The 25740-nt window shown below is 43.1% G+C and overlaps 1 protein-coding gene across 1 annotated transcript in view; it reads left to right on the top strand.

Annotated features, from left to right (window-relative positions):
* Positions 1–25740, top strand: part of PLXNB2 (plexin B2) — a 519469-nt gene that overhangs the window by 418027 nt on the left and 75702 nt on the right. The window contains exons 17-19 of the mRNA XM_030217169.1: positions 4533–4647; positions 17712–17860; positions 21115–21282. Of these exons, the coding sequence (XP_030073029.1) occupies positions 4533–4647; positions 17712–17860; positions 21115–21282 (432 nt within the window). The remainder of the gene's footprint in view (positions 1–4532; positions 4648–17711; positions 17861–21114; positions 21283–25740) is intronic.

Genomic DNA, 25740 nt, shown 5'->3' with positions numbered 1-25740 from the left:
TTAGATTGTAAGGACCGCAGAGCAGAGACACTATAGAGCTTTGTGTGTTTTGTTTCAATCACAGTTAAGGTCCTTTCTGCATTTTTTTAAAAAAAGGTTTTACACGTGAAATTGATGAAACTATTCCTCACAGAGGATACATTTTTATAGGTTATCTGGGTCCAACGGTGAACATTTAGGTCTGTACGTGCAGAAAAAACCCTAGTATTTTTATTAAAGGATTGGTGAACACTGAGGCTTTTCTAGAACACCTAGTGGTGCTAGTAAGCACCTGTTGGTGCCATGCACAATCGGAACAGCTATTTTAGGAAAATGAGTGGCCTCACTGGTGATTTGTATGTGTAAGTAGTACTATATGCAAGTATGTGCTGCTTTTTGCTGCTTATGCATACAGGCAGCTGCTTAACAGCAGATTTTGGAAATCTGCATGTCTGCCAGGAACTGGAGTGGTTTGCTGAAGTCAAACATTATGTAATTTGGAGGTGGTTTTGTAGTTAGTATCTACCCCATACTCTTCTCCACATCCCAAGTCCAAACCAGATGTTTGCTAAGAATTATGCATGACTTGAAATAGGTATAAATGCTGCCAGAGAAATGTTCTGAGGAATACATGTACTGACGTTCTGAAATACTTAATATGTGTATAATAGGGTTGTGCAGGAAAAACGTTTTGTTTTGTTTCGTTTTTTAATTTCCTGTGTTGTTTACAGGCAGTTTCATTTTGTTCATTTAAATTTTCATTTTGTTTTGTTTTGTTTTTTAATTTCCTGTGTTGTTTACAGGCAGTTTCATTTTGTTCATTTAAATTTTCATTTTATTTTGTTTTTATAACTGAACAAAAACAATACTGAAGCAACAAGAAACAAACCCAAGGGCAGGGCAGAAATATTCAAGCCTGCCCTGAGCTGGTTCCTGCTGGACCAGTCAGGAAACAAGAACTAAGATTACCAGAAGTACAAGATCAGAAATATAAGACAAAGCTAGGCATGAGCTGGCTATTGCAAACTCTCTAGAGGCAGAGTAGCTCCTTCAGGTGGCTGTCTTCCAAACTGAAGGTCACAGGTTCACAGCTGTCTTGTGCATATTAACAATTAACACCAGAAAAAAATGCTGAAATGTAATGGCACTGGCATCTTTGCTTTTGGTTGTTTTGTTTTGTTTTTTTGTGGTCCTTTTAGATTAGGCTCAAATTTTATTTTTTTATTGCATTTGTATCACATATTTTCCCACCTCTTTGCAGGCTCAATGTGGCTTACATTATGCCGCATGACAATCGTCATTAGCAAAATAAGAAGAACAAAGTATTATTTCAGTTAAGGTTCATAGGATATCAGCTTTTTTATTTAGATGATTGAGTCAATCTTTCAGTATCTTTACTTTGGCTGGTTCATTCTTTCAGAGTCCCCAGCAAGGACTCCCAAGGCTTGAACATTAGACTAGAACAAGAGAAGAATGATTGCTCAAGGTTTCCTAGTTCTTGTCTTGTTCTAGTCTAGTATTCAAGCCTCAGGAGAATAACATTAAAACATGAAACAAACATGGGGCAGAAATTCTTAACTCTACCATGAGCTGGTTCCTGATGGTCTATTCGGGAAACAAGAACTAAGATTATAAGAAATGCAAGGCATATCTAGATATGGATGGGTTTATTGTATGCTCTCAAGAGGCAGAATATCTCTTCCTGGAAGGCTGCTGCCTTTCAACCTGAAGGTCACGGGTTCATGATTAGTTGGTGCCTGAAAGCAATGAGCACTTGGGGTGGGGGGAGGCTGACATTTTAATGACACTGAAAATAAACCTGTTTTGAGTTTAGAAATGACAAGGTAAATGTATATATTTCTCATATCATTTAAATTTCTTCATGCCCCCAGTACAAATAGCACTTGTTCTACAATCACTGTTTAGACACACATACCAATTTGTACATCTACAATAAATATGCATTTTGCCTATGCAGCCAAAACATCTCTACTAAAGTTCCTTCCAAAGTTTACTGAGAGAAAACATAGCCAGTAACCTGGCAGACTACATGCTGCCCAGGATTGGTATAAGACTTTATGAAACTTGGATTGTTCTGGCTATACCTCTGTTTGCAAGACAGCCCAGCGATGAAGTGGAATGAACATAATATGACATCCTGGCTGGCTCAGTCATCCTTACCGTTCATACTGGTTGAAAGGTGCCACAGCAAGGAAAAGAGACTGTCATGGGCAATATAGCCAGGTCAGTCTAGAGGAGGTGTTGATATCAAGGGCCAGGACATGAGGGGGGTGGGGGGGGTTTATAAGTTTTGACCCAGAATACTTTGTCCTCCATTTTGTCCTCCTTCCAATATTTCCCTTCATCCCTAGCAGGACAACAAGCAGAGCAGGATGACAGTCACATGAGGTGGGTCAGTACCCGAGAAGTTGGGGGGGGGGGGGGGGGTAGAGAGAAGGAGGCAGATATAGAGGGTCTTTTTTGAGCTGACAGGAATACATCCTCTTACGGCTAAACCTGGTGTACGTGGGGATCATCAAAGCAGAAATCTGCTACTATAGGGTGATGGTCAACTTGAGGCTTTGAATTTTGAACTATTATCCAGATTTATAGTTTCAATGAAACTTAACCTAATACCTTTCAGTTCTTATCACTAGACAAACTTTTCCTTCCTATAACCTAATCCATTCTGTCTCCTCTTCCTCAACTATGTATTTCTCCTCTCCGGAACTGGTAATCACCACTTACGGAACTATGTAAGCCACATTGAGCCTGCAAACAGGTGGGAAAATGTGGGATACAAATGTTATAAATAAATAACATAACATACCATTTCTATAACTTGGAGCATGGTCAGTCTGAATTGTGATCCTGCATTTCCATGGACTTTGAGGGCATGGTACAGCTACTGCACCTCACTTGGATTAAGGTTGACCAGCCATGGGATAGTAGCCCCACAGGGTGAACTACAGCCACTCTCATAGCTATTGCACTCTTTGAGTGGTCTAGTAGCCTCAGCATGGGCTAAGACCAGGTGTGGGGCAGGACTGTGTAATGTATATAGTTTGTCAAAGATCTGGAACTTAACATTGTTGATTAAATAAAGCTCCTACCTCCGTTTGCTTTTATTGTAATCATGGGAGAGCAGGGGGCACTGGCATGAATGCAAGTTCTCATGCTAATCTCCTTGTTTACAGTATTATAAATCACATCCAAGAAAGCAATAGTTCATCATGCAGTCTAGTGTTTCATAGTATTCTACTGCATCTTATCTATTTGTAGAGCTTTGATGGGCTCACTCTAGACCACATCCTCAATAGTTGAGGTACTGTAGAAAACCTCAAAATACTCTTGGTTTACTAATTTTTTTATTTATTTGAATTTAGCTTACAATTTTTCTGGTAGTAACTCCAAGCATTCAGGTTCAGTAAGTATTTCCATGTCCCTTGAGGAGTCAGGATATGTTTGTCCCTGAGGCAACAGCGGATTAAGCCACTTGCCCAAGATCACAAAGAGCAGCAGTGGAATTTGAACTGGGCTCCCCTGATTGTCAGCCCACTGCTTTAGCCACTAGGCTTCTCGTCCATGCCTCACTTTTTATGTGTTTCAACAATTTTATTAATGATGGTACAGATAAATTAGTCGCCAGACAATAAACTTAGCTTACAATATCACAACTTATAACTAACAAGATCCAGCTGCATAAGCTAACATTTTAACAATTGCACCATCCATTTTATTCTATTCCCCCCTTCCCCAACTTCCCTAATCTCTCCCCTAACTGAATAGTAACATTCCTGAAGATTGTGGTCAAAGAAATAACTTCACCGACAGTCCCCAAAAAGTAACCCCTCCTCTAGCAAAACCTCCCTCCCATTAACCCAACCCCCACGCCATAATAGAGGCTACAACTTCTGTGGAAATAACGAGCAAGGAGGGACCCCCCCTCTCTCCACCTTAATCAGAACCCCACCTCCCTCCCTGCCACCCCAAACCCACTCCCAGTATAACCAGAACCATATCCAAATACCAACCACCCAACGAAACTCCCTCCTCAGTTCTCCTACGCACCAAACCCGTCCCATGTAACTAGGTCAATGAGAACCTACAGGTTCAATCCAAAAGACTGTGGGGATGGCAGGGCCAAGATAAATCCCCCTTAACCCTCCCTCCCCCAATAATGACAGAGGAATGAGAAACCCCACATCTGGGTTCATCCTTCCTGAACTAAGGATTAATCAGCAAGCTATACCCTTTAGAACTAAGAATTTGCAAATAAGGGAACCAAATTTGAGTACAAACCTTCCTACGTCTGGGGGATTGTCTCGCTTCTCTAGCCTCCCAGGTCATGCCTCACTTTTTGTACTTTTACATTTTTGATGGGAATGAGTCTCTGAGAAATGTGAATGTCTTGGGCAGTCAGATCAATTCAAGTCCAGACACTGTTTCAGATGCAGTGTCTTTAGCTCAAGTCTTACATGTGTAGCATTTTTACAAGGCTTGTTTAAAAATCTACTCTGAAAATATTCATCACACAATCTTTTTCCAATTAGGGTCGTGTGTGAGGTCCAGGAGGCAGAGGCACAGGCACCGCTGTCAAACAGTGTTACAGTTGACATAAAAAACAAAAGAGGCACTTCTTCCCAGAAAGTTCAGTTTACATACCAGGTGAGTAAACATCAGATTCACATGGAACCAGCATTTGCAATGCAAATGTTGGTGGTAACACTTGTGATCAGTTTCCATTTGCTTTTGTGATGACTAATGACATATAGTATATGGGCATTAAAGCTTTGGAGATTAGGAGTAGGTGTTATCCTTCAAGGAGGCAAAGTCTAGACTTGAATCACTGAACCTTCTGACCATCACTGAGGGAAGGGTAACCCAGATATAAAGGAAGTTTTAAGCTCTGTGAGTAACTTTATTGATTTAGAATGACTGCCTTTAGACAGTCGTGTATTCTGAAGATAACCTGCCCTCTTTTCAGGGTTTATTGAAATTTAAGCAAAGCGTGGTAGCACTCTTGAGATTACTCATTCATCTGAATTTTGTGGTGTCACGATATCAGTAGGGTTCCCTGGTATTCTTAGGCTCTCTCTTGCTAAACCATGGCCCTGTCTTTACACGATCCAATGGCATACTATCTGACCCTTGATGTAGAACTTGTCTGGTCTCCATGGGAAAGTAGGAGCTCAGGTTGAAGTGGTGGTGGCAGTGAGGATGCATATCTCCTTATCGCAGTGGCGTTTCTAGGCTGGCTGACACTCGGGGTGGATCACCGATGCGCCCCCCCCCCCCCCCGGGTGTATTTTTACCTGCTTGGGGGGGGGGGGGGTGCCGCGCGCCTGTCGGCTCCGAGTCCGTTCATTCCCTGCTGCTCCCTCTGCCCCGGATCAGGAAGTAACCTGTTCCGCACAGAGGGAGCAGCAGGGAGGGAACGAGCGGACTCGGCCAACAGGCGCGCAGCACCCCCCCAGCAGTGTGTACCCGGGGCAGACCGCCCCCCCCCCTTGGTATGCCACTGCCTTATCTCACTTCTCATCCCCTCACCCTGGTCAAATCGCCTTCTCAGCTGTCTCCACCAACCCTCAGTTCCCTCATTCTTCCTCCAATTCTGTCTCGGAGCTAGGAAAACCATGGCAGCATAGTATTTGAGGCTGCATCGTCCTCCCAGTGTGTCTCATGTGGCTCAAAGTGCAATCTCAGCCATGAACAACAGCAGCAGAGGAGGAGAAGGATGCAGCCGGAGATGCTATATTAACACTGTCATCCTCTTAGCTCTAAAGTGGGTTTAGTGGAGGGGGGAGGGAAGTCGGTGAAGGAATGGGGGGGGGGGGTCATATCTGAATGAGGGGATACAAGGAGGGAGAATGGGAGATGGGAGTATTGAGGGAAAGTGACTGAGGTGATTGGCAGGGTACAAGAAGTGTGAGGAAGGAGATAAGAATGAGTGATGGGATGGGATTGAAGTGGTTGTGAAGAGTAAATGTGAGGGCAATAAGGTGATGTGGGGTGTGAATGAGGTAAGAGATTGATATTGGGGGTGTCTATAAGAGTAGATCTCTTGCTCTTTTTCCCAGATAGTAACATAGTAGATGACGGCAGAAAAAGACCTGCATGGTGCATCCAGTCTGCCCAACAAGATAAACTCATATGTGTGTACCTTACCTTGATTTGTACCTGCCTTTTTCAGGGCACAGACCGTACAAGTCTGCCCAGCAGTATTTCCCGCCTCCCAACCACCAGTCCCGCTTCCCATCACCGGCTCTGGCACAGACCGTATAAGTCTGCCCTCCACTATCCTCGCCTCCCAACCACCAACCCCTCTTCCCCCACCTGCTCCGCCGCCCAATTTCGGCTAAGCTTCCGAGGATCCATTCCTACTGCACAGGATTCCTTTATGCATATCCCACGCATGTTTGAATTCCGTTACCATTTTCATCTCCACCACCTCCCGCGGGAGGGCATTCCAAGCATCCACCACCCTCTCTGTGAAAAAATACTTCCTGACATCTTTCCTGAGTCTGCCCCCCTTCAATCTCATTTCATGTCCTCTCGTTCTACCGCCTTCCCATCTCCGGAAAAGATTTGTTTGCGGATTAATACCTTTCAAGTGTTTGAACGTCTGTATCATATCACCCCTGTTCCTCCTTTCCTCCAGGGTATACAGGTTCAGGTCAGCAAGTCTCTGCTCATATGTCTTGGAATGCAAATCCCATACCATTCTCGTCAGCTAGATGTCCTCTAGCTTTCTCCAAACCCAAGATCCTTCTCCTCCTCTTCCTCCCCTTCCTTCCTTTTCAGGATCTAGTCTCCCCAATATTTCATCTATGTCTTATTTTTCTTTCCTTCTCTTCTGAGATTATGAACCATGGATGACCAAGGGACCATATTTTTTTTGCTTTCATCTACACCAGGAGGTTTCACTGTACATCTCTGAATTCAGCAGCACGGGGAGCAGGAGAGAGGTCTCCTTTCTCCGAACACCAGGCAGACTATTGCCAGAGGGAAAACAAACAAAATTTACATAATAATGAAGAAAAATATATAAATACTAAGAATTTGCAAAGCTTGTACTCTGCAGAAGAGTTTAAATTTTTTTTTTTAATTTGTAGCCTAGGAGTATAATATTTAAAACAAAAACATTGAGGCCAGCACTCTTCCCAGCCAAACCCCAGCACCCTCTTCTTACCCTGCTTTCTTAGCTTGCTGCCTTCTCACTCAGCTTCCACAGGCTTCAACTGCAGTTGCATCCATTTCCTTTATCAGCTGCCTGCACAGCTGTCTCTTCCTTTGCTTGCTTCTGTGGCAGTGGTTCCATGGGCCTGATATTCAAAAAGATTTTACTGGGCAGGAGAGGCTCCTGCCCAGTTAAACCCCACTGAGTGACCCGGCACCTTTATATTCAGCAGCACTAATCAGTTATCACTGCTAACCAGCCATCTCCTAACCAGTTAGGTTAAAGGTGGCCAGAGGCAGAGCGCCTGCGTAGGTGGTTAGCGGCGATTTTCATTCCATTAACCAGCTACATAACCACATAAATTTAGGACAGCAAAAAGACTGCCCTATCTTTGGGGTTCTTTTACTAAGGTACGCTGAAAAATGGGCTGCGCTAGTGTAGGTACATGTTTTGGGCGCATGCAGATCCATTTTTCAGTGCGCCTGTAAAAAAGGCCTTTTTAAAATTTTTGCCAAAATTGGTGCAAGTCCATTTTGGGTCTGAGATCTTACCACCAGCCATCGACTTAGCAGTAAGGTCTCTCGCATTAACCGCATGGTAATCACCTACGTGCCTGTTTTCTGGCGCGTGTAGCAGACGCGCATCAAAAATGAAATTACCATACAGGCCAGTTAAATCATTTATAATATTGTTTGGGCTGGGCTAAATAATCCTTCAAGCTGTAGGGTTACCCACCCCTATCCCAATAGAAACACATAGATTAATCGTCCAAAAACTGTCAGAAAAATTGAATAAAAATAAAGCTTAAAAATGAAAATATATGCAATTGTGCCACAGAATTTTCAGACTCGTGGTCAAGAATATATCTTGAGCAAAATGTAATTGCATTTTATTTCTAGCTGATAAAGCAAACCTCTATAGTGTGTTTAAGATATTTGCAATAGTAGTTTAATCAAATCTGTTTTAAACTTCAAAAATCTTTTACTTCACTTCCCAGTCATAGCAATAGATCTGTACCTCCCACTTTTTTTGGTGGTGATGGGGGAGGCATAGGGTTGCAAGTAATTAACAGCATTAAAATTTAACTTTAACCAGATTTTTATTCCTTTTATTTGTTTTGGGTTTTTTTGTTGTGTATATTGTCTGTCCAGACTAAGCTCTAGGGAACAGGGATTATCATATGAATTGATAAAGTGCTATATACAGTAGCGTACCAAGGGGGGGGCGGTGGGGGCGGTCCGCCCCGGGTGCCAGTGGGTGGGGGGTGCTCCGCACCCGCCGCCTCCCGTGGCCGTTCCCGCACCGCCACACATTAAAAAAAAAACGGCGAAGCAGCGTCGCAGGCAGTGCGGCAGCGCCTCGTGCCCTGCTTGTAAAAAAAAAAAAAAAAATCAAATCTCCTTCCTTCTCCTCCTCGTCTTGACGTCGACTCGGGCCTTCCAATCAATTTGATTGGAAGGCCCGAGTCGACGTCAAGACGAGGAGAAAGAAGGAGATTTGATTTTTTTTTTTTTTTTTTTTACAAGCAGGGCATGAGGCCCTGCCGCACTGCCTGCGACGCTGCTTCGCCAGTTTTAATGGGACTGAGGTGGGGAAGGAGAGGGGCGAAAGGGACTCGGGTGGGGGTGTTCAGAGGGGAGAAGGGGACTGGGGTGGGGGTCTCAGACAGGGGAGGGGAGAAGGGGACTGGGGTGGGAATCTCAGAGGGGAGAAGGGGACTGGGGTGGGGGTCTCAGAGGGGGGAGGGGAGAAGGGGACTGGGGTGGGGAGAAGGGGACTGGGGTGGGGTGTTCAGAGGGAAGAAGGGGACTGGGGTGGGGATCTCAGACAGGGGGGAGGGGAGAAGGGGACTGGGGTGGGGATCTCAGAGGGGAGAAGGGGAGGGGAGAAGGGGACTGGGGTGGGGGTGTTCAGAGGAAAGAAGGGGACTGGGGTGGGGGTCTCAGACAGGGGAGGGGAGAAGGGGACTCTGGTGGGGGTCTCAGATGGGAGAAGGGGACTGGGGTGGGGGTGTTCAGAGGGGAGAAGGGGGGCTGGAACTGGGGGCTGAAAAAAGGGGCAGAGAGAGAGAGGGGACAGATCCTAGATGGAAGGGGGAGCGAGAGGGAGGGCAGACCCTGGATGGATGGGAGAGGGGAGGGCAAATGGTGGATTGAAGGGGCAGAGAGAAAGGGCAGGCAGTGGAAGGAAGGGATGGCAGAAAGGGCAGACACTGGATGGCAGAGAGAGAGAGTGAAGACAGATGCTGGATGGAAGGAAGACGGTGAAAAGAGGATGAGGAAAGCAGAAACCAGAGACAGCAAACTGTAAATAAAATATATATTTTTTATTTTTTTTGCTTTAGGATAAAATATTGTAGATGTGTTAAATGTTTATAATAGAACATGTAAATAAGGTAATCTTTTTATTGGACTAATTTTAATACATTTTGACTAACTTTCGGAGAACAAAACCCCCTTCCTCAGGTCAGGATAGGATACTGTAACAGCACTATACTGTACTGACCCGAGGACGGAGGTTTTGGCCTCTGAAAGCTAATGTATTAGTCCAATAAAATGGTATTATTTTACTTTCTATATTTGTTTTATTTCTATTTGTTAATTTGTAAAGTGGTGATTGGTACTTGTTAGTTTTTTTCAAATTTACATCTGCTGTCTTTATATTTTGCACAGTACTAGGGGACAGTTTCTGTTTCTGTGGTGTTGCATTGTATGCAGAGTCTGGCATTGGGGGGTTCAGTTTAATTTTTGTCTAAATAGAAAGTTTATGATTACTTATTCTATAGTGGATTAGGGTGTATCTGTGTTTGTGAAAAAGACATGGCTTTCGGTTGGCATTGACTGTGCAGGATCTACGATCTGTACTATTCTGTCTGGTTTCGTTTTACAATAGGTGAATTGATGTTCTAGTGCTCACTGTAGTGTTTAAGATGCTTTCCTTTTCCTTGTGTGACTCGTACAAATTACTGCTTATGGTATGGTAGAATTGCTCTATAGGTCCTGAGTGTTTTGTATTCTCGGCATGCCTAGTACTGGATTTGGGGGGGGGGGTGTTAAAAAATGACCGGCCCCTGGTGTCAACTACCCTAGGTATGCCACTGGCTATATACACACTGTAGTGTATGTAAAATAGTTTCTAAAGAGATGCCTGTTTAAGACCACATAAATATCATATAGTGTAGTAGCGTTCTGCTGACCCTCTTGATAGGCCTATGCAAACGTCACATATTCATGGGGGGGGGGGGGGAGAGTGACGTACAGTACACACTTTAAGACTTTGCTATTAAAAAAAAAAAATAAGGGGAGGACTGGTGTTTAGAAATATGACCCCGGGGGAGGAATTGGTCAAGAAACAAGGAATCTGGTCTTTATTTTGCCTGTACTAGTACTGTCAGGAGTCTGGGCTGATGATTTTGCGCTGGATTCAGCTGCCTTTCTCTGATGTCCATAACAGCATAACTTTATTCTCGATCACCCGGAGGATGCAGCAACCTTCCTTTGTAGTTTTTGTCCCCTGAAAGGCTTCATGAACACAAACAGATGGTGTTCCCATTGGCATACTGATTGAAACTGGACCACAAAAATAGCCGCTAGGATGAGGAAGTATGCTTGAAGAATCTCCTTACTTGTACATGAAGCTCCTTTAACTCCCCTTCGTTTCCTATGTTGCAAGGATGGAAGAATCATAATTTGCAGTCTGTAAAGACATTACACGTACACGGCACTTGAGGCAGTCCCCTGCGCCAAGGAACTTGAAATCCAGTCAAGGCATGCCGACAAGACAAATGAGACTTCAGCAAATGTATTTATTACAGTAAACTAGTTTAAATCAATGAGGAACACCATCTTTTGGGGGGGGGGGGGTTGTTTTGTTTTGGGGGTTTTTTTTTTCTTGTTTTGTTTGTTTTTGCTTTGTTTCATTAAGATATATGCTATAAAAGAGGTCAGTAAGCTCAGAAACAGGACTCCATTTACTCAGCATCCAGTCTCCCTAGCTGCAGTGAACTGTCCTCGTGGGTTCCTCCTTCCTTCATGGCAGGAAATGCCTCCTGCTTATAATTGCAGCACCAGCTAAGCTGACTGACCTTTCCTTGGCTGCTCTCCACATACCTCCAGTAAATGTGAAATTTCTGGTACTTTGTGGCCTGGCAGCAAAGGATCAAATCTGACTTTTGTTGCTTGATAATAGCTCCTGTCAGCTCTGGTTTTCTGAATCTTATGATTCAGGTTGCTCTGCCAGAATCCCTCCAAGGGTAGTCTGGCAACGGTCAGAGTCTTCACCTCATTATTCAGTTTTGTTCTTTAATGAAAGGGAAGTGAGAGTAAAGCCCAAAATGAAGTGGAGTGTGCAACGTTGCCATAAGTTGGTAAAAAAACATGGTTAAAGCAGATAGGGGGGGGGGGGGCAACTCTATAATAGAGCCTCTGGAATTGGTCATCTGTAGGGAGCACAGTAAGAGAGCCTATTCTATAAAGGAAAATAGGTACCTACTCTGTAAAGAACACTAGCATAACCAGGTACCTACGTGGTAACATTTAGGCTCAAGCACTTAAGCCAGCCCTAGAGCTGGTGTATCCAAGTGCAGCAGAGACCTGCATAGTTTGCATAAACGGGAATCCTGCCTAGGTCCTACCCATGCTCCACCTCTTCTTACACTCCCATGCAAATATGTGCAATTTTGAATCATTCTGTCTTTATTGAACTTTTCCAATTAAACAGTGTAAACAGTGGATGATGCCTTGGAGCCTCTTTGGTGATAAGCTGGCACGTTCAAATTTGTCTGTTGGAATTTATTAACCATCGTTATGAAGAGATTCATCCAAGTTAAGCAGATATTTGCAGAAGAGCGAAGGCATACACGTGTGTTTAGGGCACACATACATTCTCTAAACATTTACGCACATAACACACATGTAAATGTTAGAGGCAATCTATAGAATTGTCCTGATGGTCTTTACCTGTACCACATTCTGGCCCGGATTCTATATATGGCGACTAAACTTGCACGTGCAAATTTGGCAGTGCGGCCAAATTACGCGCACACAGCTTAATTAGCAAGCTAGTTGGCGCCGATAATTGGCCAATAACAGGCAATTATCGGCACTAATGGGCATTGATTAGAATGTATGCATGCTGCTTTCTAAGCATATTCTGTAAAGTGGTATGTATACATTCGATTGCGCAAATCTCAAAATGGGCGTGGCCATGGGAGGGGCATGGGTGGGAACTATGCACACTATTATACAATATGCCGAATCCATGCCTAAGTTAGGCACAGACATTTACACCAGGTTTTAGTTGGTGTAAATGGTAGCGCCTAAATTGTAGTCGTGGGGACGGGCGCTATGCGTATTCTATAAACTGCACCCAACTTTAGGCGAACTTTATAGAATAGCACTAAGCGTGTTTTTTTTGTCGGCGCCATATATAGAATCTGCCCTCTATGGGTGAATTATCTATAGAAGGCCATATATAGAATATAGGTGATTCTAAAACCTTTATACTTGTGTATAGGCACCCGGAGAGCAACTGACTGGTACATATTCTATAAAGCAGGGGTTCTCGGACCAGTCCTCGTCACACACCCAGCCAGTGTATGCAGTTCTCTCTCATGCATATTCTATTGTGGGTATCCTGAAAACCTGACTGGTTAGGTGTGTCTCGGACTGGGTCGAGAACCCCTGCTATGAAGTAAAGTAGGCACCTCCTTTCCTTTGTAGAATACTAGAGCAGTGTTTCACAAGTCCAGTCCTGGAGTACCCCTTGCCAGTCAGGTTTTCAGTATATCCACCATGAATACGCATGAATTTGATTTGCATGCACTGCCTCCATTATATGCAAATCTGTTTCATGAATATTCATGGTGCATATCCTGAAAACCTGACTGGCAAGGGGGTACTCCAGGACTGAACTTGGGGAAACTGTACTAGAGTTACCAGATAGATACATATGTGTGAACTTAAGCATGAGCACTTCTGCTAGCCATAGATCTGGCATAAGCTTTGTTTCATTTTTATTTTATATCCCACCTTATAGACAACCTATCTAGGCAGTTTCCAATATAAATAAATCACAAAGTATAGTAGCAAAGTAAAGTAATAAAAGGTGAATTCATCTAGAAAAGGCAAGAGATTTGAAATCATTCTGCTGCTGCGCTCACAGACCCCCAACACATCTGCAGCTATACCCTCCCAGCGCTGATTGAAGTAGAGGAGGAGGAAATATTCTTTTTCAAGAGGAATATTTTAAGAGGATTTCAATTTTTGATATGAAGTGGGGGACTGTGATGCTACACATAGGATCTCACAGTATCCAAGAAAACATGACAGTATAACGGAACAGCTAAAAGATTCTGTTGAGATGAGCAGAGAGTGCGTGAAGTAGATGGCATGTTTGGGCAGACTGGATAGACCATAGGGTCTTTATCTGCCTTCATTTTTCACTGTTTCTATGTTTCTAAATTACGAAATAGAACAAGTGGTAGTTTTGAGTAATGGATTTTGTATACTAGTATTAACATTTTATAGACTGTACGAGATTCAATGGGCAGCCAGTGCTCCACTTTTAAAAGCGGAGTAACATAATCAGATTTTTTTTAGCGCCAGTGATCAATTTGATTGCAACATTTTGCATCAGTTCTCTAAGCACCTAATTTATCTCACACAGAGACCTTTAAACAAAGTGGCAGTAATCAAGGTGTGTAATTGCCAGTGAATGTATGAGAATTCATAATGCCTTAAGTTCAAGCAAATATCGGATGGAGTGAATCTGGCGTAATTTCAAAAAGCATTTCCTAACAGAAGAGAAGTGGACAAAACTTCAAATCAGAATCTTATCATTACACCCAAGATTTTTGTGGTTCTGCTAATGAGGATTTGCATATCTGCAATGATGATAAGGCTCCTTTTGCAAAACGGTGCTACTGATTAATGTGCGCTGAATACGAAGAAGCCTATGGGAATTGAACGGACTTCTTCGCATTCAGCACACTGCTAATGGTTAGTGCTGTTTTGTAAAAGGAGCCCATAGATTCCATTGAGGTTTTTTTTGCGTATTTTAGAGTTTAGTAAGGCCTTTGTTTTATTTAAATTTAAGTGTATCCCATTAGTTTTCATTCAGATAAAGACGATAGTAAATTTTGAGTTGAGTGCTGCAAGATCTTGTTTTACAGGGATCCACAGTTGCCAGAATTTGTATATCAAACACTTTAAAAGTTTTATTCAAAGGTATTTTCTGTGCACAATGACGATATAAGGAAGATTGCAATTTTTGACCTTTGGATGCTTTGCACATTTTTTACTTCCTTTTTTGAATGTTTTTTGTAAGTTGTGTATGGTTTATACTGTTTGCTATATCCTGTTTCTAGTTGTTTTGTGAGGAGAATTTGTAAATTGTGTAAATATATGTGGTTAATTCCGAGGTTTACATTAGTCTGCAGACTTTAGAGAAAGGTCCTCAAACTGTTAGAGAAAGAAGCTCTACTTATGCAGGATTTTTTGAATCTTTTTAAGAATCTGGAAGACCTAGAAAATAGAGAAAACACACACTAAGATACTTAAACTTTCCAAAATGTTCTTGTATCAGCCAGTGGATATGCTTTAAAAAAAAAAAAAAAAAAAAACTTTCTTGAAGTTTTGAAAGTTCCAGAAGCAGCTTGCCCTCCTATTATTCATACTTATTTGCTTCCTTTTAAGAAAGTTCAAGAGGCTGGTGAACTTACATTTAATATTTCTTTAGACTGAGTGCTTTAAACTTCCCTCGGCTGAACCCATGCTGACTCTGTACCATTAAACCATGTTTGTCTACGTGTTCTGTAATTTTGTTCTTTATGGTGGTTTCCACTATATTGCCCAGCACGAACATCAGGCTTACCGGTCTGTAATTTCCCGGATCGTGCCCAGAACCCTTTTAAAAAATCGGTGTTACATTGGCCACCCTCCAATCTCCAGATAGTACGCATGATTTTAACAACAGATTACATATTACTAACAGCAGATGAATGGTATAAAACCAAAACTTAAAGGGTTGCTTATATGTTTGCATGTCAAGTGGTGCATAGATAGCATCTTTGGCTGTATTAACAAAATGTTAAGTAATCGTCCATGAGTTTTAGGTCTTTTGGTAGTGGCTTCCAGAGTTTAGTGCAGATGTAGGTGAGCAGACCATTATCCGCATTGAGCCTGTCATGAGTGGGAAAGCGCGGGGTACAAATGTAACAAAAAATAAAAATAAAATTTCTATCATCTCCTCAGAGCCGTAGCGAGGGGAGCTGACACCCGGGGTGGGTCGCCGCTGCGCACCCCCCCCCCCCCCCCGGAGCGCATACCTGCGGCGACGGACGGGTGGGAGGGCCGATCCGCCCCGACTGCACGTTGCTGGGGTGTGTCGGCTCTGCGCTGGTTCACTGCTCTCTCTGTCCCGGAACAGTGCACCAGCGCGGAGCCGACACCCCCAGCGGCGTGCACCCGGGGCGGACCCCCCCGCCCCCCCCCTTCCTACGCCACTGCATCTCCTGTAATTCCATATACACCAGCATGTACCCTGAAATCTCCAAATGACAATAGACTCGTCCTTCAAAGGCAAAATGGGAATCAACAAGAATGTCAGATCTTTATTTTTTGACGCCTGCCTTATGGAATTCCCTTCTGCACTATTTGTACTTGGAGAAACTCCTTTACCGCTTTCTATTCATTGTTAAAAACGCGTTTCCTTGAATTGGGTTTCTTCGATGGTTAGTTCATTCTTAAGAGAACCTGTACAAGTGGGTGGGCCGGCTTTGAGCACAGTGATCCACAATTGAGACTGAATGATTGTTTCATCTTATTGACTGAAAGTTACTGTCCTATCATATTATGGAGTTCTGTTTTACTTTCTTTTTCTTTGTAGTTTTTAATCTTGTTAACTGCTTTGATTGGTTTTGTCGACAAAGGCAGTATACTAAAATAGACGATAAACTATAATGTGGTGAAAGGTAGGTCCCAGAATGCTGGTTACTAAGTGTGAATTCTATAATGGGATCTGGGCTCCCAGATTCCATTATAAAATTCTAACATAACTCAGCATTTAGGTGCACCAATTTACGCCTGTGGCAGGTGTAAATGCGCATGATGAGGAGTGGCCTAGTGGTTAGGGTGGTGGACTTTGGTCCTGAGGAACTGAGTTCGATTCCCAGCACGGGCAGCTCCTTGTGACTCTGGGCAAGTCACTTAACCCTCCATTGCCCCATGTAAGCCGCATTGAGCCTGCCATGAGTGGGAAAGCGCGGGGTACAAATGTAACAATCAGTGACTAAATGTGGCACTTCAGCGTATAAGAGAGAATATTCTATAATGAGTGCGTAATTGTGGGAGACGTCCATATGAACTCCTCCACTTGCATTTGTGTACTATGCAAATTGAGCACCAAGATCATAGAGTACCGCTTAGCACTTAACCAGCACTTGTGTGAATCTGTAACATCCACGCGCCTAGGAGTTGAATTCAATAACCTGAGCGCACACATGGCATCTACATTTAGACGCTCACAGTATAGAATTGAGGGAGAGTGTGCATAAAAAGCTGTACATGTGTAAATTTAGAAACATTTAGGAAGGATAATTAAAGTTCATTTCTGTACCTGTCACCTTTTTTTACCCATAGAAATGCTTTTAAAATTGTCCTTAATATATATTTGGCATCAACTGTCATCAAGGTATAAATTCTGTGTGCTGCCATCAGATGTATAATTTAATCCAATGTTCTGCTAATGCCCTGCTGAAGGTGGCAAACAGGGTAATTGCCCTGAGTTTCCATGCCGTAAAGGGCCCCAACCCTCCTCAAGCTGAAGGAAGCAAAGCCTGCAGTTGTGCTGTGGGCTTCCTCCCAGCTTCTGCCCTGGGGCCTGTACATATCTTACACCACCCTTGGCCCTACTATGAAAATGAAAGGAAGGTGGGGGGAAGGCCTTCCTAAAAGTGAGGGCTCCCGTGTCTGATTTTTGCCACAGTCTCTTTGATGCAGCGTTTAGCCAATCTGTCATCTGTGAAGCAGCATCCTGTCAGATAAAAGGTTGCCTAGACAGTGTGCGTATTCTTCAAGCATAGGGCTACCGATCCTTGGGTGTTGTGTCAACTTTCATAATTCTACCTTCACAGATCAGGAGGAGCAATAATTGACTTGCCAGCTTACACAGGTAGACACAGCTTTACCTGTAGAAACTACTTCAGTTATTAATCTCTAAAAGAAAAAAAAAAACACTTCAACCAGAAAGCAAGCAAATCCCCTATGGCCCACCCTTTTCAACTGCCTTTATATGTAAGTCACATCTGCAGGATAGAAAACCGAATTGTGTGCCCACCTCTTTTGATTTTTTTTTTTCTTTCAATATATTAAATGATCCAGTTGTTGTAGTGTATAATTCAATACTGCTGGCATCTTTTTGAGCTAGATGTGTAGTTAAGCCAAACGGATTCAACTTATTCAGACATGTATTGGCAGTACTATTGAACTGTTTAAAGAGCAATTTTGAAAGGCTTAACCATAGCCAAAACAAATCGTTATGTTCCTTTTTGTAGGTCCCTGTTCCTGATGAAATTAATCCATCACAAGAACAAGGACGAGGACCGAAAGCTGGAGGAACTTCTCTTACAATCACAGGCAAAAAACTAGACACAGGCTCCGAGAAAGATGTTAGGGTGGATCTCAATGGTGTGCCTTGTACAGTGTATGTATTCTGCATTTCTTTTGTCTAAAACGTATTGTGGAAGGTAGGGTTATTTTCCTGTGAAGTAGAAATTACCAGAGAGTTGTCACCCCAGGTAACTGATAACGGTAACAGTATGCTCGAATATGTAACAAGTAAGTATCAGCAATAGGAAAGGAAGATGATATTGCCCATAGACACAGGGGTGACCAGACCATTAACTCTTCAGGAGCGTAACCTCGAAGGGGCGACATCTGCTCCTTCACGGCGTTTTACCTCACGGTAACATTCCAAACCTGGCAGCAGCAATTCACGATTCCCATATGCTTCCCTGCCACCGCCGGCACCCACCTCTTCCCTTTACTGCTGTCACCTCTCTGATGTAACTTCCTGTTTTGTCAAAGGCACAGCCACAGTAAAATGAAGCGGCGAGTGCCAGCAGCAGGGCAGCATATGGGAATCACTGCCGGGTTTGGAACGCCACTGTGAAATAAAACGCTGCGAAGGAGGGGACAACATCTCGTCCCAGAGGGGGGGTGGCATGTTAGCTCCGCCTCAAGCGGCATCTTGCCTTGGGCTGGTGCTACATGGGCAGACCGCATTACCTGCAAAATCTTAGGGGGTTACAATCTAGCATCCACAAAATAAGATTCGCAGACAAAACATTACATACAAATAATGCTTTTTCTAAAGAACACATTAACATCTTCATTCAACAGCTTCTTATAGCACCATGCCTTTCATAACATTCTAAAAATTGCTAAAGCAGGTTATCACCACCAACTAAAGACTTGCTGAAATAAAGGTTTTGGGTATTTTTTGGGGCATTGAAGATGGAGGCTTTTTGGAGGAAGGCTGCTCAATGTATGTGGCCTGAAACACAAACCCTACACAGACAGGCTTAGGGAGCTCTAAGAAAATTTTAAAAAGTCATGCTGAGTCAAACCCAAGGTCCAACAAATCCAGCATCTTGTCTCTAAAAATGGCCAGTCTGAGGCATGAGTACCCAGCAGATACCAAAAGGTAGGTCTAATTTCTCAGAGCTCATTTCCAGCTTTCCCACGTCTGGCTGATTTTTATGGACTTTTCCTGCAGAAACTTGTCCAGATCTCTTTTGAATACCACTAAGTTATTCACCTTGACCACATCCTTCAGCAACAACTTAATTTTTGAATGATAAAATACTTTTAACATTTATTTTCAATCCACTGGTCCTGATTTTCATGATGTCTTTGTGTTTTAGTGTTTAGAATATTAATGACTATTCCCTATTTAACCATTCCATCCTATAATTTTATAAACATTGTCTCAACTCCTCTCAATTGTCTGTTTTCTAAGCTGAAGAGTCCCATCTGTTTGGTCTGTCATCCAGGGGCAGACTGAGTGTGATCTGGGCCCCTGGACAATAAGGATCATGCCCCCCCCCCCCCCCCCCCCCCCACATACACACAAACCTCCCATCTGACAGATTTACTGGTTCTGCATCTACTGTAATATTTCTAAAGTTCATCAACTGTGGTGATCAGAGCAGGGGCGTAGCCAGACAACAGATTTTAGGTGGGCCTAGACAAGAAGTGGGTGGACACCAAGTGTTCTCCCTCCCCCCAACCACCAGCAAAAAAAATATCTCAGCTGGCGGGAAAATGCTTCTTTCTACCTTGGCAGTTTGCAGCAGGCATGCGCTGAAAACTGAGAATGCGCAGATGCTGGTATCGTAGAGAGTAGTGTCTTCATTACCATCAGGGGGAAGTCTTCAGCTGGCCAAGCTTGGGATACCCACCAGCTACCAATAAACGTGTGCTACTGTTGGATGGGCCTGAGCCCTAAATGTGTGGGCCCAGGCCCACCTGTGGCTACGCCATTGGATCAGAGCCCTCTTCTTCCTTCTGTTTCACCTTAGTGTGCATAAAACTATCCACTCCCCCTTCTCCTAGGCTGCCCTATACTCTTTACATTAAAAAAAAAAAAAAAGACTATTGGTAGGGAGTTTCCCTGCACCTCTCCCTGCTCTGAGTGTGTCTAGGAATTCCCCTACCTTCTATTCCAAAAAGTATAGTAGTGGGTTACCTCAACTAGGAACAGCTGGGTGAAGAATCACTCTTTTTTTTGTGAGAGAGAGTTTTATGTATTATAAAATATGAAAGGAGGTAGAGAAAGGAACTGTTGGTCATGGGGAACATTTTTAAAGATGGGAAGGAGGGGGGACAAGCAATCCATAGAGGTAATTTTAAATGTTCAAGATAGAGAGGGCAGGGGTCATGTGACTCTACTAGGTCAAGGTGAATTACATTCAAGTACACTAAATGCTGCTGAGGCTCTGGAGATATTGAAGTGGCACCTCCAGTGGGTCAAAATGATGAAATGATAAACTTACCTGGATGCTAAGGGGCAAGCTTGCAAAGTTTGAAACTGTATAGAAGTAGGGGCATAATTCCAGGTAAGATGGAACAAAAATGAACTGTGTACTGGTTTAGTTTAAGGGAGATGAGGGATGGGGAGGATGTTAATGCCATCTTTAGCATAAATTGGACTTTAGGCTCTCTTGTTTATTGTACAAACTCATTTCTGGTGGTGATCAGATCTATTATGGTCATTAGGAAGAGTGGGACAAGGGAGTTTAGAGCTCTTCTGGTGTAAGTAAGGTTTGGGGGGGAAGGGTTGGTATTATATTTTTTGCATATGGTATATTTGTTCTGTTTGGTACTCTTGAGCTTTTGACAAATATGAATCAGGTTCCAAATGAGATGGGGAATGGAGAAGTTTTATGTGGGTCTAGTTGGTGGGGAGAATTGGAATGTTTGTATTAAACTTTACTAATAGCTCTTGTTCATCCAGTTTTCCTTGTTTTCACATGATCCCCCAGATTCTCTATGTAGCTCGACTTAAGTTGCACACAGAAATCCCGGGTGTGCTCTGGATTTGCACGCACAACTTAGTTAAGCCAATCAGCACCAATTGACAAGCAATTGACACAAATTGGCATTAATAATTTACGTGCATAACTGTCTAAGCGTATTCCGTAAGGTGATGTGCATAAATTCTAAATCACATAGTTGAAAGGGGCATGGAATGGGCAGGTAATGGGTGTTTCTAAAATTTATGCTCGTTATAGATTTATGGTCATTTGAGAAGATTGTTATAAAATGTTTTACCAATTTGAAAAATATGTAGGAAAAAAGCAGAAAACTATGTTAACACTGATTTTACTGTATATCGTGGCTCTCTGTATACCGTTATATTTACATAACTGAACACAATTTTTGTCTTCATTGTAGTACGTCATTTAGTGAAGTAATAGTTTGCACTACAGGAAAATATGAGAAGACTGAGGATGTCAAAGTGAAATTATACTATGGAAGTAAAACAGAAATAAATGTTGGGACATTTTCATATAGAGACAATCCTGTGATCAAGGAATTTGGTCCAACAACAAGTTTTAGCAGGTAATTTGTTAAAGCACATTTCCTTATTAATACTTTGAATGTGTTGAAATAGATATAGAGCAAAGAGTCTTCCCTATGTATCACAGATGTATCCTCCACATCTCAAACCAAAAATAGCCTGCTCCTCCCAACTCAGTCTCCTAACCTCTTTCAAATAAAGATCTTTTTCTTTTAGAGTAATCAGAATATCCATAAGCCAGTCCTCTTCAGTAAGTTCTTTCTCTTTCCAGTGTAAAGTAATCCTCCTCCTAGGCAAGAAGCATATCCACTTGCTTTACGGTATGAATTAGGAATGCCATGGGTAACATCCTCCCCAAATACATGTAGTTTTCACATTGCCAAACCATATGAAAAGTGAATCTCCTGCCTGACCACCTCTTGTACAATCTGAAGAAGCCAGTCAGCCTAATAACATCTTGAATACTAAATGTTCAATGTGTAAGCTAATGTGAACAGGTCTCACATTACTGTAGTATTGGTGGGACAAGTCTAGAGGACAACAAACTCTCTCTTCAGTACTCATCAGAAAAGACAATCCCAGCTCTGCACATACATAAGCGGCTTATCTTCAACTCTCAGAACAGTATCTAGGTGAGTTTTGAAACTATTACCTTTTCAAGCAAAGAAATGATTGCGTTGGAGTCCAACCAAATTTCAGTGTCAGCTTTGATGCCGAAACTGGTCTGAAATCAGCCAGTGCATTTTCGGCTGAAACCAAAGCTTCCGCAACCAAAAGTGGGCTGCATGCTCCCACAGTTTCCGCTGCCCTCCCACTACCTGTAGGCCCTTTCCAGGCTTACCTTAGAAGCCCTAGGGGTCTAGTGGCCTCTTCGGGGCAGGAGCAATCCCCAGTTGCTCCTGCCTGTGCTGGCTCCAATCTCAAAATGGCTGCTGTGACCTCTCGCAACGGTCTTAGCAGTCATTTTGACTACAGAGCTGGCATGGACAGGAATGATTGGCGATCGCGCCTTCCCTGACAAGGCTACTAGACCACCAGGCTTCTAAGGTAGGCCTCGGGAGGGCCTAAGGTTGGTAGGAGGACGGCAGCCTTTAGTTGGGGGCCAGTAGAACTTTTAGTGGGGATGGGGGGGCTGCACAACCCTCTTTAGGTCGGGGGGAGGGGCATGCTACCTGGCTTAAGTTTCAGCCCAAATTGTGCAGTAGATTCCACCAAAACTGAAAACCTTGGTTTTGGTCGCCCGCTACATAGTGTAAGACTATTCCCCAGTACATGTCTGTTGTAAATATCTGAAAAAGTAGGAGTACCAAACTTCCCCTGTATACTTGTAGGCTGCCTTTCCAGCCTAATACAAATTGCCAAAGCAATATAAACGAAGTTTTAAAATAAAAAAAAAAATTAAAAACTAACTAAAAACAATAAAAATATATATATATGTATATATATATATACATATACATTTTTAAAATATATACATTTTTCTGTGTGTATGTATGGGTGTATAGATATGGATATACAGTGGGGGAAATAAGTATTTGATCCCTTGCTGATTTTGTAAGTTTGCCCACTGACAAAGACATGAGCAGCCCATAATTGAAGGGTAGGTTATTGGTAACAGTGAGAGATAGCACATCACAAATTAAATCCGGAAAATCACATTGTGGAAAGTATATGAATTTATTTGCATTCTGCAGAGGGAAATAAGTATTTAATCCCTCTGGCAAACAAGACCTAATACTTGGTGGCAAAACCCTTGTTGGCAAGCACAGCGGTCAGACGTGTTCTGTAGTTGATGATGAGGTTTGCACACATGTCAGGAGGAATTTTGGTCCACTCCTCTTTGCAGATCATCTCTAAATCATTAAGAGTTCTGGGCTGTCGCTTGGCAACTCGCAGCTTCAGCTCCCTCCATAAGTTTTCAATGGGATTAAGGTCTGGTGACTGGCTAGGCCACTCCATGACCCTAATGTGCTTCTTCCTGAGCCACTCCTTTGTTGCCTTGGCTGTATGTTTTGGGTCATTGTCGTGCTGGAAGACCCAGCCATGACCCATTTTTAAGGCCCTGGCGGAGGGAAGGAGGTTGTCACTCAGAATTGTACGGTACATGGCCCCATCCATTCTCCCATTGATGCGGTGAAGTAGTCCTGTGCCCTTAGCAGAGAAACACCCCCAAAACATAACATTTCCACCTCCATGCTTGACAGTGGGGACGGTGTTCTTTGGGTCATAGGCAGCATTTCTCTTCCTCCAAACACGGCGAGTTGAGTTCATGCCAAAGAGCTCAATTTTTGTCTCATCTGACCACAGCACCTTCTCCCAATCACTCTCGGCATCATCCAGGTGTTCACTGGCAAACTTCAGACGGGCCGTCACATGTGCCTTCCGGAGCAGGGGGACCTTGCGGGCACTGCAGGATTGCAATCCATTATGTCGTAATGTGTTACCAATGGTTTTCGTGGTGACAGTGGTCCCAGCTGCCTTGAGATCATTGACAAGTTCCCCCCTTGTAGTTGTAGGCTGATTTCTAACCTTCCTCATGATCAAGGATACCCCACGAGGTGAGATTTTGCGTGGAGCCCCAGATCTTTGTCGATTGACAGTCATTTTGTACTTCTTCCATTTTCTTACTATGGCACCAACAGTTGTCTCCTTCTCGCCCAGCGTCTTACTGATGGTTTTGTAGCCCATTCCAGCCTTGTGCAGGTGTATGATCTTGTCCCTGACATCCTTAGACAGCTCCTTGCTCTTGGCCATTTTGTAGAGGTTAGAGTCTGACTGATTCACTGAGTCTGTGGACAGGTGTCTTTCATACAGGTGACCATTGCCGACAGCTGTCTGTCATGCAGGTAACAAGTTGATTTGGAGCATCTACCTGGTCTGTAGGGGCCAGATCTCTTACTGGTTGGTGGGGGATCAAATACTTATTTCCCTCTGCAGAATGCAAATAAATTCATATACTTTCCACAATGTGATTTTCCAGATTTAATTTGTGATGTGCTATCTCTCACTGTTACCAATAACCTACCCTTCAATTATGGGCTGCTCATGTCTTTGTCAGTGGGCAAACTTACAAAATCAGCAAGGGATCAAATACTTATTTCCCCCACTGTATATAGAGAGAGATATGTAGATAGATAAAACAGAAAAATTCCCATTAAAAAGAGAGTTTTTCTCCCATCACCACTTGCAATCCTACTGTCAAATTATTCAAATGTCTTTAGCGAGTTTTCATTATTTTGTATTTGTTTCTCTACTGGAGACGGCGAACGCCTTCACGGTACTATGTAAGCCACATTGAACCTGCAAATAGGTGGGGAAATGTGGGATAGAAATGTAATAAATAAATAAATAACTGCTCAGGGGTGTTTAAGTTACAGGAAAGCTTTCTTCTGCACACCAGGTTAAGACAACATATCGCATGGCACTTAACACTTGATCTTGCTGGCGATTACCTGATTGAAGCCCTTGAAATTCCACAGGCTTAACTCAGTTTTTCATTACCTCAGCACTTCTATTTGTAAGTCTGTACATTGTACCTGCCCCTTCATGGTCACAATGTTCAATCTGTGGTTTATTGTTAGGGGAGCTGTACTTAGCATAACAAGGGCAGATTCTCCATGAATTCTGTGTGTGAGTTTGACCTAAAATTCCCGAGCAGCACTTACTGACTGTTCTGCTGGTACACAAGAGATGTGGCTCCCAACTCCAAATGAATGAAGTCCAGCTGATGCTGGCACTTACCAGTTTGTGTAGACTCCTAAACTGAAGAAACTGCTCCTATCTTTGCTATGTAGGCAGGATTTGAAAACTCTTAAGGGAGGATTAGGTGAGAGAAAAGGCCATATTTTAACTTCTCACTGAAATGTGGCAGTGCTTTCCTTACCTCCTTGATATGCTCCTGATTAAAAGAAAATTTTGTCCTTCCTGCTGAAAAAAAATTGTTTACCAGCTATGAATGCCAGATGCTTTAATTCTCTGAAATGATCTTGGACAGTATCCAACCCTGAAGTTAACAGACTTGCTATTTTCACATGAAATAAGATCAGAAAGAGGATATGAAATTAGAGCCATGTTTTATTATATAAGGTGCAGGGCCAGTGCAAGTTTTAAGCACCCTTGTTGAACCTTCATCGTTCACCTCCACCCCCCACCCCCACGTTCATATCTGACTGGCAGCATGGCACTCCCTTCGTAGACAGCAGTGACCTGGCACAACATTGCTTTTTATCTCATAAGATCATAAATTATCATAAGCAAGCATACTTGCACAGCACTGGGAGGACTGCTGAGTCTGTGCAATATGCCAGGAAGTGCAGGGCAGCATGGATGTAACAGCTTCAAGAAGCCAGAGGGACTCAAATGGGGAAGGGGACCGCTTTTGCAGGCCAACTCTTTATTTATTTTTTTAACTTATGGATATTGTTGCTTGTTTGCCCAACCTAGATTTTGGTTTTCTAGGTCAGTTGTTTTCAACCCAGTCCTCGGGGGCCACCTGGCCA

This window comes from Microcaecilia unicolor, chromosome 10, assembly GCF_901765095.1.
Source record: "Microcaecilia unicolor chromosome 10, aMicUni1.1, whole genome shotgun sequence".
NCBI lineage: Eukaryota > Metazoa > Chordata > Amphibia > Gymnophiona > Siphonopidae > Microcaecilia > Microcaecilia unicolor.
The sequence above is the reverse complement of the archived record's forward strand: the minus strand, read 5'-3'. Positions and strand labels throughout refer to the sequence as shown.